The sequence below is a fragment of the Macaca thibetana genome, chromosome 14, assembly GCF_024542745.1.
Source record: "Macaca thibetana thibetana isolate TM-01 chromosome 14, ASM2454274v1, whole genome shotgun sequence".
Lineage (NCBI taxonomy): Eukaryota > Metazoa > Chordata > Mammalia > Primates > Cercopithecidae > Macaca > Macaca thibetana.
The window spans coordinates 109,891,029-109,903,685 of record NC_065591.1 but is presented as its reverse complement, the minus strand read 5'-3'; the positions used below and the strand labels follow the sequence as shown (position 1 = coordinate 109,903,685).

Genomic DNA, 12,657 nt, shown 5'->3' with positions numbered 1-12,657 from the left:
GAAACATGACCCCTGCTGTAAAAAGAAAGTGGTCAGTTTGTGTGCCTGGCCCTGCTGATCTAGTGCAAGGACCTCCTGGGGGAAGGACAGGGTAAGCCTTCGAACCTGGAGACACAGCGGGAGGCTCAGCCTCAGGGCCCACAGACCTCTTTAAGTTCAAACGGACTGAGTGTTTATCCTGTGCCTAGCAGTCTGCTAAGCACTTTTACATGCAATAATACCTCATTCCCTCTTTACGGCTAGGTCCACTTCTGATGTTGCAAGGCCTGGAGCAAAGATACAAATGGAAATCATACATATGTCTAAATGTTAATCAGGAAAGCAAAGTGTTAAGATTGATGTTTTATCATCTGCCTTTAATTACTTTTCCTTCATGATAACCTGGAAAACCATGTCCAAAATGAAACTTTCAGGCCATTCTCTGGTACACGCTCTTCTCTGGTCCTGTAGGCAGAGGGGCTCCTGTGCATGCCTGGGGTGTATGTCAAGTTCCATGCGTTCCCCACCACCTGCAAACAGCTGTCCCTTGCCCACTGCTCTAGCCCTTGAATGTACACCCGATATGGTCAGCTCTTGAAAGGACAGATCTGGGGAATAGGGGGAATTCCAGGGTTCCTGATACCCAGAGTACAGTCTGGAAGGGGAGGAGGTGCATGTCCCTGTCTGCCCTGCCCCCTTGGTCCCATGGACTCATTCTCCAGTGAGAAGGGGCATGGCCGGAGGAGGGCCAGAATGAGGGCCTTTGAAACCAGGAATCCAGGGCTGAGGCTCCTGTTGCCCAAGTCTAGGGGTAACATTGCTCTTAGTATGCCTGGGAGGCAAATATTATTGCATTCACCATTTTATAGATGAGGAGTAGAGGCTCCCCCGGAACACTGTGTAACTTGCTCAAAGCCATACAGTCATAAATGGTGGCGCTGCCGGAGCCTCTGTGCCACTATAGGGAAGGCAGCGACCCTCTCTCCTGAGAAAGCAAACAGACATTCAGCATTTTGCCTGCAACCTCAAGGGGTCCGCTATTACTCCGAAGCCCACCCAGAGACCCCTGTTAAGAAGGTGGCGTGTTGGTGCGCCTGCAGCAGAAGTCAGACCATGAAGTGGGAGCAGGTTTCCCAGTTCGGACCAGTCCTAGACAGTAAAGATGGCCTGTGATGCAGGGAGGGTCTTGGATGGTTGGAAAGGTGCTCAGGAGGAGATCTACTCATTTACAGAACCACCAGCCCAAGTAGCACCGCTCAGGTGAAACTCTTTCACTTGGGACTGTCTGGGAAAAGGCTTACTCGTTCACAGCCTCGCCTCAGCCCTCTGACCTGGTTGTCACCTCGGACTCCTGCACCCCTACCCCAAAAGGGAGGCCGAGGGAGTCTGCGGTTCCGAAGAAAACCGGAGAGTTGGAGGAGGGCGAAAAGGCAGAGTCTGAGGGGGAGGGCCTAGGTAGGAAAAATGAGGAGCAGGGTGCAGGGGGAGGGAAATGGGGCGCAGGACACAGACCAGGAGCGGGCCGTCCTGCTCCCTAACCTGGAGCATGGCGATTTCCAAGGGGTCCATGGAGAAACGTGGGGCGGAGTGGCGGGTGGGGGAAGGGAGGGTGGGGGCAGTTTGCAATTGGAAAGCTCTGTTCCGGGCTTCCTAAAACAACCGCCGGAGTTGCTGAGCGATGGGGCTGAAGGTGGCGGGAGCGGGTCCCGAAGCTGCACGCGCGCCAAATCGCACGGCCACCGAGGAGGGCGGCTGCAGTAGGCAAGCCCGCACACGCCCACCCGTTGTTGCGGTGTCCGCTGCGGACTTTAGAGCGGTCTCTTGGCGGTCCTGGGAAAGGAAGCCACTAACCTTCCCGTGTTCCCCCAAGCAGAACAAAACAGCCTTCCAACAACCGAAAAGCTCCACCTCTACTCCCCTCTGAACTATGTTCCTAATTGGCAGCTCAGCGCATGGGATGATGCGGGTGGCTGCAGGCCGGCCCTGCAGTGCCAGCCGCAGCAGCCCAGCCCCACTGGAGAGGGAGTTGGGGGTATGGCCTGGTCCCGGGGCTCCGGGACCGCGAGGCGGGGCGCGCTCGGCAGGGTGCGCAGCGGGCGGGGGCTCCCTGGGCTCCGCGGCGGCCACCGCCCCTCCTGCGGCTGGAGCGCTTCCAGAGCAAAGGCGCAGCCTCGCTCGCCGCTGCGCTCGCTCTGTCTTCCTCCCGCTCCTGCTCCGGCTCCTCCTCCTCCTTCCCTCCCGCCGCGGCTCCAGCAGCCGGCTGCCAGCAGCGGGCGAGCGCGCCTCCCCCTCCGCTCCTTTCCTCCCCCTCCTCTCGCTCTCTGCCCGCTAACTTTCCCGAGCCCCGACCCGCGGCGCAGAGCTCCGGGGTAGCTTCGTGGCGGAACGCCGACCTCGGGCGGAGAGCGCGGCTGTGCCCAGTATCCCATCCCCGCGCCCCCCGCCCCCCCCGCGCCCTCCGGAGAGAACAGGACTATGCCCGGGGCTGGGGACCGAGGCAAAGCCCCGGCGAGATGGCTGGGCACTGGGCTTTTGGGTAAGGCAGCCCCAGCTTGGTCTCTTCTCTTGCCTCCCTCCACCCCCAGAGAAGGGGACACTCGAGAAGGAAGATGCCTTGGATAGGGTGGGCTTTGGAGTGCGGCACGGAATGCGGACCGTGGCCGCCGGCTTCCTGCCTGGTTCATAGGCTGTGCTCCCTGGGGACCGTGCGCGTCCCTCTCTGCCCCAGCAGCCCGCCAGTCTCAGGATGAGTTTTTTTGCTGTCTCTGGCACATTTGGCTCCAGGTTTTTGGAGCTGAATCTTGGGGCTGCAGCGCGGGTCTCCCGAGTTCAGAGGTTCAGGATGCTGGAGGAGGGGGTCCGTGCCTTGGGTGCAGGGGGTACCAGGTGGGTTGCTCGTGTGACTGCTGGGATGATGGTTTGCATCCCTGCCCAGAGCCGTTTGCTTGTTTCCCAGGCACCAGGCATGCACCAATTGGGGGTGGGGGAGTCCCCTTCTTCCTGGGCCCTTTTCCTGCTTTGCTCCTCTGCCCTCTACCTCCCTCAGGAGCCACTGCCTTCTCCACAGCAGCACCCCAAAGCTGGAAGGGGCTGGAGGGGCTTGCGGGATCATTCAAGACCCTTTAGGAAGGGCCTCGTCTGTCTTCCTACAAAGAGATTCCGTAGGGAAGACCTGTTTGACCTGCTCCCGGCTCTTCATTTTTGGAGTGAATATGGAGACAGAGGAGACTTGTCCAGAGGACACGGAGGAAGAAGCATTATTAATATCTATTAATATGCACATGAGAGTTTTGAGTGTCAAACTCCAAGAGATTAGGGAATGATATTTATTAGTCCAGAATGTAATCTCCTCATAAATCATAGCCAGACTTTAATGTAAGCCGACTCCATCTCTGGCAACGGCATCTCTTCCTGTTTATATTGGTCAGATTTGGCTTTCGGCAGCTCCCTGCATTGGGAAAGACACACGATGTAGGTATTTGTGCTGAAAACAGGGAGATAGAAGCCTATAAGGGAAGTGGCTACTATTTCTGCGAATGTAAACTGTGTGCAGATCTATCAGGTTGGTGGCTGGTGGTGAAGAGGGGAGAGAGTATTTCTTGTACTTGGGATGTTTATTTACCTCCATACGGCGAGGTGGAAGACACCCGTGTTTTCTCCTGTACCTTTGGCACAGATGTCATGCTGGTTTCACAGTGACCTTAATGAAGTGGGCGTCAGTGAGGCCTGAGGCTCCTTTTCACAGGGTGGGCACAACGTCATTCCATGCTTCTTCCCCCCATCGAATCTCAGATCAGCCCAGGTCCCCATGGTGGCAATGGCAGGGGTAAAGGGTCACTGAGGAATTCAAACTCAGTCAGTCATTAAACGACCCCACTTCACACCTCTGGCTTCTGTTCCTGGGTGGGGGATGCCAGTCCCTGGTTTGTTAGAATACTCATAGAACCAGGCCTCTGTGGACAACCGAGAGGGCTCTGAAAATGATGTATGTGTGTGTGTGCGCGCACGAGCATGTGTGTAAGGGGGATTGTGGGCATAGTCTCCGTACATTTCTCCAGGTGGAAGCCCCACCTTCTCCAAGGACTGTTCAGGTGTATAGACCAGGTAGGGGCTAAGGCCTGTTGATGGAGGTTTAGATGAATTTCTGAGCTACGCTTTGGGAGCCCAGGAGACAGCAGAGTGACTTGTAGGTGGGAGACCTGCCGGCACCAGGACTGGCCTCATCTGCTCTGTCCCCTGCCCCTCTGGTCTGCAGAGGGACTCCAACCAAGGTCCCTTTGGCCCTTGACCAGGCAACACTGACTGAGCCCTCACAGGGGCATTGATGACATCCTTGCTGTCAGTCCAGTAGGGGAGACACAGAGATGACTGGACAGCCAACTGGAAGTGTTCCCTGGGAGCATCAGAGCTGGCAGGGACTTTGGGAAGCAGAGCACAGAATTCTCCTAGGGATGAGGAAGTCATGGTCCAGAGAGGGATGGTGACTTGTCTAGGGGCGCATGGCCAATTGATGGCCAAGTGGGACAGAATCTGAGTTTCTTGGGCTCTGTCACACCACGCTGCTTCCCAGTTAACTCAAGTCTGGTGAGGGGGAAGGTTAATAGGGATTGTGCTTAGGGCTGAAGAATAAGTGAGGCTCTGGGGAATGGGCGTGGAAGGATAAAGACTTGGGGGGCCTAGAGCTGCTATTTTCATAGCTTTGGAGACTGGGTACAGAGCAGTGAACTTCCAGGAGTCCTCTTCCCCTCTTCCCATATCAAACCCAGTCTCACAGACTGAGACCAAAGTGATTTCTGATAACCTAACAAAATGCCCTTTTCTTAAACTGAGAAGCAGTTTCCAAGGCTGTATTATTGCAATTGAGGTTTATGTGCTTTCCTATCTCTTCCTAAGCATGTAACTGGTAATCTCTCTGTCCTGCCCACTCCTTCCTTGTTCCCCCATTTACTTAATTGCTGTGATCTGTGTTTAATTATCACTTGTGAGGGTGCTCTGTTGCACAACCCTATTTCCCCTGGTGTGTGCTTATTAACGGCTTGTTTAATGAGAATGCAATTAAGGAGAGGGTGCACAGTCCCACTCAGAGGGAGAAAAAGGAAAGAAGAAGCAAGGAGACTGTGGAGAAGAAGAGAGGAAAGGGGAGAAGTGGAGGGAGTTTGAATCTGGAATCCTGGGTTTGAACCTGGAAAACACGCTTAATTCTCCTTCTGAACCTGCTGGAGGTGCAAGCCTGTGGGGGCACCTGGGAGAGAAGGCTGGAGTCCCAAAGCTCTTTTGACTGGCTCCCTTCTGGTGGGATCAGCATGAGAGGGAGACTGGGCACAGCAGACCATCTTGCCCTGCTGCCAGTCCTCAAGGAGGTATAGGAATCTTTGCATAAGCCAGGGGTGGGCCATGCCAGCACAACCTGCTCTCTGGCCTGTAAGAGGAGGGACAGGCATGCTGCTGGGACTTGTTTGCAAAGCTGGTTTCATTGAGCATCCCCTGCTGTCTCAGGGGCATGCTTTCATCCCAGCAAAGCTCCTGGGGGTGGGCAGGAAGCAGGCAGGTTGCCTAGGGAGAGGGAACTGAAATCTTTCCTTTGTCTCTGGGCCCAGGGGCCTTGCCTGGCCCAGCCCTGCCTCCCAAAGCCCCCAGGGCCTGCACCCCAGGAGGGGTCCTGTCCTGCTGGCCTCGGCCCACTTTCTGCACCCAGCTCTAACTTTGAGCCTTTCTAACTCTCCCTGGGCCAGAGTGTATCAGCCTCCCTATCAAAGTCAGCCGTGTGTCCACTCGCCGTGCCAGCAAGCCCTCAGAGCTACACTTAGAGTGGCTACCAGCCTGCCCCTCTTTCCTGGGGTGGTTGTGAGTGATCCCTGGATGTGGGAAAAGGTGGTGGAATGTTTCCTGCCTCCACATTTGCCTTGGGATAAATGGTAGCTGCCATAAGATTCCTGCTGGTGTGAATATTTAATAATGTGATTTGCATGTGCTGAATACTTTTCCACTTTAACAAAAGTGTTCCTGAGTCAGTCCTCAGACAAAACCCCAGATAGGATGGCAGGGGGCCGAGGACTTCAGAGAAGGCAAAGAAAATAGCTGCTCTGAGAGTGGCTAAGTGGATAGGGCCTTTTAGGGAGGAAAAGCAAGGTTTTGGGGTTCAGGATGGAATTCCACGGGATCATGACTGGGAAGAGTTGTTCCTCAAGTCCACAATGCCAGAAAGAGGCTCCCCACTCTCAAACACACACATGTGCACTTTAACATTCTAGAATTAAGTTCAGAAAAGAGCAAAGCAAGGCTTTCTTTACTCCAGGGAAACGGCCACATGGAAATAAGCCAAGAAGTGGTACAGGGTGAAAATACAGATCAATGTGGGAATGGCCTGGAGACATTCTTGGCTGACACTGGTTATTCAGGGAAGCTAGGGGTGCCCTGGCTACCTGTGATGAGGGATACCCATGTCCCCTGCTCCCCTTTCAAATACCATCCTCCTCTATCTGCAGGGTGCCCACTCATGGAAGCCCCTCTTGTGTTTTACAATCTCCTGTTTTGGCTTCACACCAACCTTGAGAAGTAGGAAAGAGGTATCCCTGCCCTGGCTTGGGGATACGCACACCGGATGTGGCACCTCTGACTTTCTCAAGGTCAGCTGGCAGAGTGGGGCCTGTCTTGCGCATGCTCACCAGTCCTCTCCAGGGTTGGTCATCCTGAAGCAGCCCTCGGGGGGCCTTTGTGGACCAACACCTGCCCCTGGTTCCTCCCTTTCCCCCAGAGCAACCTTGTAGGAGACACTGAGTTCAGTGGGAGGCAGGCCCCTCAGCTTTCTCGTGCATGACCCTCCCAGACATAACTGGCCGGACTGCATGACTCCCAGCTGGGAGGGCTGTGCGCTGAAGAAGCCAGGCTTGCTCCCCCTCTCTGACGCTTTCACTTGGACAGGGCTCTGGACTCTGTGAAACCATTTCTGTCGGTTTTCATTTTCCCCTTCCAGCTACTGAGGAAGTAGCAATGCTTCACTTGCAGAGTCCTGAGTGTATTGGAGTTAAGTCATCCACATAGACGCACACAAATCAGGCAGAAATGTGTACTGTGTCATGAGCCAGACCTTAAAGAAATAGTGTACTCCTCTCTTCTAGACCCGTCTTTTGCTCATTTTTGCTTCTATTTAAAGCAACCAACAAGATTTCCCTTTTCGCATGCATCTGTTGTGCTCTTGAATATCTCTTTCTGGCTGGGGTTGAGGTGGGGAGATTTGGGCACTGATTTGAGTTGCCCCATCTCCTCCGGGACCCTGATTCCTGGACCGGTATGCTGATGAGGAGCAGCCACACTCCTTGGTGCCCTGAGGGAGGCCATTAGCTATCAGGAAGCTGCGTTGTCTGACAGCTTCCCTGTCCACTGCTCTGCATTCACTTCCTGTTTGTGGGGGCTACGGAGGGTGAGAAGCAGAGTCGGTGTCTCCCACCAGAAGGTTCTAGTGCTGGCTGCAGACTGGAGAGTGGGATCTTGTGTCTGGCTTCTGTCCTTAGACCTCTGGGGGAGATGGGGCGGAGGAGGGCAGAGATAAACAGAAAGGCAGGAGTTCTATGGAATGCTAAGCCCTGATCAGTGTTTTCTTGGAGAGCACGATTGGTCACAGAGTGGTGAAAGGGGGGCTAATATCTGAATGCTGCTTATGCCACTCACTGGGTGTGTGGCCATGAGCAAGGTAATCTCTTTAAGCCTGTTTCCTCATTTGTTTATTGAGAAGGAAAATGTAACTTATAGGATTATGATGAAGGTTAATAATAGTAACCTAAAGGATTATGATGAGACAGTGTATATAAAATACCTCTCCTATCCTATAGTAACTGCTCAGTCTCAAATTCACCATTTACTGTGTGGCCCTGGGCAAGTCAACTTAACCTGTCTGAGCCTCAATTTCATCATATATAAAATGGGAACATTATACATGCCTTTGAGCATTCTAATAAAAGTTGGAGTTAGTATCCACAAATCCTCTGGCACCGTGGTTCTCGGAGTGTGGTCCCTGCTCACAGCATCTCCTAGGAACTTTTTAGAAATGTAAAAGCTCAGGTTCCACTCCAGACCTTCTGGATCAGAACTCCAGGGGCTGGGTGGAGCCAGCTGTAGCTGTTCTGTAGGGGATTCTGATGACTCTCAAGTTTGAAAACCATGGCTCTAGAACAAATTCTGGCTGGCCATGAATCCTAGAAGCTGACCAAAAATGAAGGCTAATTGAAATAACTTCCCAGCACTAATCAGAGCCCTGGTGGGCAGATCCGGATCTCGCAGGCAAGTTACCTAACCTCTCCAGGCTCAGTTGTCTCACCTACAATGTGGACCTATAATAGTAGGTGACTCATAGGACAGGTGAGGATGAAATGTGCCTGGCACATAGTAGATGCTCAGTTAATATCAGTTATTACTACTGTCACCGGCAGTGGCTGGATCCCGGTGGGATTACTGGACCACGGGGAGTGATTTTAGGGCTTGGGGCTATGAGCACTCCACTTTGTCATCAGAAGTTAAGGGCACAGGAAGAAGCTGAGCCGGCAGGGCTACCAGCTCTCCTTGGAAATCCTTTTCTGTCATTTGAAAAGCATTGCTAAGACGCATTATCATCTGGTGGGGGCAAAACAAGAGGTTTATGATGCAGAACAGGGAATTAAGTTAGACAACACAGGGCCTTCCTGAGAGTGCGGGTGGAAGGTGCCAGTTTCCCCTAGGGACGAGGAGAGGCAGGCATCCACTTCCGGACACCCGCCCCCACCGACCTTGAGGCGAGTGGGGTTTCCTTGAGGCATCTGCAGGACATGGGGTGGGGAGGGGGCGGGGAACCAGGCCCCCTTACAAGGACACGGAGCGGGAGTTTGGAGGCCGTGAGCGGAGCGGCCTTGTCCCAGCGGAGAGGGGTCGCATCGGAGTGCTGGGGAGGAGGTTCGAAGCGTGAGAAAGAAGCCTAGGGGCGCTCGGGGACGCACGGGGACGAGGGGGCGGAGTGTGGCAGGGAGGCCGGGCTGCTGGGCTCAGGAGGGGACCGCGTGTCCAGCGCCCTCCCCGTCCCGCCCCCGCGCGCGTGCACTTGGGCTGGCCGGGAATCCCTCCCCAGGGTGGCTTCTGCCTGTGACTTTCCCACCCTGGCTGCGCCCGCGCGCCCCCGCGGCTGCCCAGCTCCAAGACCCGCGTTCGTCCCCACCCGCGCCGTGTTCCTCCCCGCCCGGCAGTCTTCCTGCGGTTCCCAGGCTCCCGTTTGGCGGCCAGAGGGCGTCGGACTCGGCTGACCCAGCGAGGTCCAGCCCGAACGTGTCCTTCTGCCTCTCAGCCCCTGGGGGCCAGGGAGGAGCCTCCAGTACGGGGGAACGAGAGGCTGCTGGACGGCAGCCCGGGACTGCGGCGGCCGCGTTTCTCTTCCTCACCTTACGGGACCCGGCTCTTCCCCCACCCTTGACCGCCCCGCCCGCCCCGCCCGCCAGTCCTGAAAACCTGGCGGGAGGTGCGCACTGTCCTAGGGGAACTCCCCTGCAAACAGAAGGGAGCCCACCCTGCGCGTCCTGGGGTGGGTGCGACAGGAGCGCTTCCAGGCACTGCGTCCCCAGATGAGGGGCGGAGCGGGCGCGGTTCGCGGCAGCGGCCAGGCCTTCGTTTCCTTGGGTTGGGGTGACCCCTGGTGGTCATCCAGAGCGCCACAAGGGCTACTCCCTGATCCAGAATTCAGTCCTTTCCAGGGGAGAAATGGAGAATGATGGAGGGCAGCCCAGACGGTGTTAATTGGAGTAGAGAGCCATCCTCCCGAAGTTGGGACGGAGGGTGACAGAGACCCCCCTGCTGGCCAAGTCATTCCGCCCTGTCCGAGCATCCCCTTCCAGAGCTCCAGGCTGAGGTTTTGGTGGGGTTTTATTAAGGAGGCGGTGCTCCTTACACAGGCCTCTTCCTGCTCCCCGTAACCCTGTCGCTGGAGGTGTCTGTGGGAAAGGCCACCAACATCTACGCTGTCAACGGCACGGAGATCCTGCTGCCCTGCACCTTCTCCAGCTGCTTTGGCTTCGAGGACCTCCACTTCCGGTGGACCTACAACAGCAGTGACGCATTCAAGATTGTAAGTATTTGGAGGAAGGACAGTACAGCCCAGCCTCCCTTACCCATGCCTCCCCTCCCAGGCTCTGGTCACTTCCGGACTGAGAACCACTGCGATGGTCCCCAGAACCTTTTGCCACCCTTTCTCCCAGTATTCTTTTCAGAGCCTGCCAGGAAGAATGTAACTGGGAGAGATGCATAGATCGTGTTGCCAGCATTCGGGGACTGTTGGAATTCTTGGCTAGAGTCTTCCGTCTGGTCTTAAGAAATACCCGGAGCTTGGACTGCTTGTCTAAAAATCAATAGTTTAGTCTAACAAACAGGAGAGACAAAGGCCTTGGAAAGCTTGGAGAGAGGGAATGAGAAGAGTCTAAATGAGGCTGGACTGGCAGGGAAAGGAGAGAGGAAGGGAGAGAGGAGGGAGAGCTGCAGGATCATTGGTGGGGCTGCGATGGGAGTGGGAGTGAACCAATCAACAGGTATTTATTGAGTACTCACTCTACAATCTAGTGGGGGATCCAACCTGAGACTTTCACAGGGAAGCCACAAGAGACCAACTCTGGTTATAATTAAATGCTGACCTCAGAGGGTGCTGACGGGCAGAGCTGTGGGATTGATCCAGGTCTTGATAGAGGGCCAGAATTCAGATGCGCATGGTGTCAGCAGAGGCTGGGTGGGAGGTGACAGAGGGAAATGAGTTCAGTGTTTGCAGGAGTCATTACATAAAAGGCTTTTATGAAGAGAGCGGTAAGAGCTGTGCTGCATTCCAGGGAGACCTTAATAAAAGGAAATGGGTTTAGCCTGAAACAAGCAAAATTCAGGTTAAACAGGCAGAGCTATTGACGCTGGAAGAGGAAACTGTGGGGGGAAGGAGCAGGGTGTGACTGCAGGCTCTTCCTGGTCCTGGACAGGGAAGGTACTCAAGGAGTGGGCTGGTGTGATGTCATGACCCTTGAGGACCCTGATTCTTTCTTGGCCACCTTCTCTCTCCAACGCCTTTCCTCCACCAGCTCATAGAGGGGACTGTGAAGAATGAGAAGTCTGACCCCAAGGTGACGTTGAAAGACGATGACCGCATCACTCTGGTAGGCTCTACTAAGGAGAAGATGAACAACATTTCCATTGTGCTGAGGGACCTGGAGTTCAGCGACACGGGCAAATACACCTGCCATGTGAAGAACCCCAAGGAGAATAATCTCCAGCACCACGCCACCATCTTCCTCCAAGTCGTTGATAGACGTATGCAGTAGGGGCTGGTACAGGGCAGTGGAGTGGGAAGGACTTGGGGGGCACCCAACTCAGCATTACAGTGAAATGGCAAAATGGACTGTGTTGGTGTTTTCTTTTGCTTTACACTTTCCAGAGTTGCTGGAGTTACATCTAAAAGCTAGAAGAGCTCAGCTTGAACACTTAATTCTGCTACCAAATAACTTATGAAATACTCTTAGCCTCTCTAAGCCTCGTTTTCCTCATCTGTAAAATGGGAATATGACTGCATTTTCCTGGAGTTGTGGTTAGAGAAGCTACATGTGAGTGTTTTGTGGCTAGTAAGGTTTTCTCCATATATACTGATTATTAATACCATTGGGTATTCCATTAGCAAAAATTGATTGAATGTCATGCATTGGACTAAAAAGTGCTGTGAGTGATACATCACATTCTTCCTTGAGGAATTCACAGTACAACGATAGAGTCAGGATTTTTGAAGAAAGTGAGAGAAGAGCCATGAGGGCGTCTTTGGGAAGACAGGGAGGGAGCAGTGAGTGCAAAGGCCTTGAGGCAGATGTGTGAAGAATCACAGCAGGCTAGTGCTGGAGCAGGGCAAGGAGTGAGAGATCAGTCAGGTGAAGCCAGATTGTGTAACCACCTTACTGGAAGGGTGAGTGAGGTGGGAGCCACTGGGAGCAGAGGAGTTAAGGCCTGAACAGGTTCACTCAGGCCCCTATGCCAAGAATAGATGATAGAGGGAGGAGATCAGTTAGGAAGCTATTGCAGACATCCACGGAAGAGGTGGCTTGGGCCAGGGCCAGGGGGATTGTGAGCCATCAGATTCTGGAATTTTATAAAGTTAGAGCCGTCAGGATTCTCAGGTAGATTGGATAAAGGGTTTGAATAAAAGGCATTGAAGAAGACTCCAAGGATTGTGGTTATAGCGATTGGGAGGATTAAGTTGTTCTCAGTAAACAGAAAAATAATCAAACATATTGACTGGGAGCATCATCTATGCATGAATATTCAGAAGCAAACTCTGTTGATTGGCCTTGTTATGTATTCAGCATTTCAAGGTGACTCCAAGATCGAACTGTTTTACACAGAAAGAACCACCCTGGAGGAAGCCTAGATTACACTCATTTATTAAATCATTTGGTTATCCAGTCACTCATTTATTTGGAGGAATTCAGCATGTTCCTCTCTATTTACAAGATCCGGTTCGGTCCGGTTCGGTCCAGTCTGATCCGGTGTGGTCCGGTCTGATCCGGTTCGGACTGGTCTGATCTGGTCTCGTCTGGTCTGGTCCGGTCTGATCCGGCTCATTCCGGTTCGGTCCGGTCTGATCCGGTTCGGCCCGGTCTGGTCTGGTCTGGTCCGGTTTGGTCCGGTTTGGTCCGGTCCGATCCG

At 54.0% G+C, this 12,657-nt stretch overlaps 1 protein-coding gene across 1 annotated transcript in view; it reads left to right on the top strand.

Moving 5' to 3' along the window:
* Positions 1-2,125: 2,125 nt before the first annotated feature.
* SCN4B (sodium voltage-gated channel beta subunit 4) overlaps positions 2,126-12,657 on the top strand; it is a 28,080-nt gene continuing 17,548 nt past the window's right edge. The window contains exons 1-3 of the mRNA XM_050758446.1: positions 2,126-2,515; positions 9,888-10,060; positions 11,049-11,277. Coding sequence (XP_050614403.1) covers positions 2,455-2,515; positions 9,888-10,060; positions 11,049-11,277 — 463 coding nt within the window. The 5' untranslated portion in view covers positions 2,126-2,454. The remainder of the gene's footprint in view (positions 2,516-9,887; positions 10,061-11,048; positions 11,278-12,657) is intronic.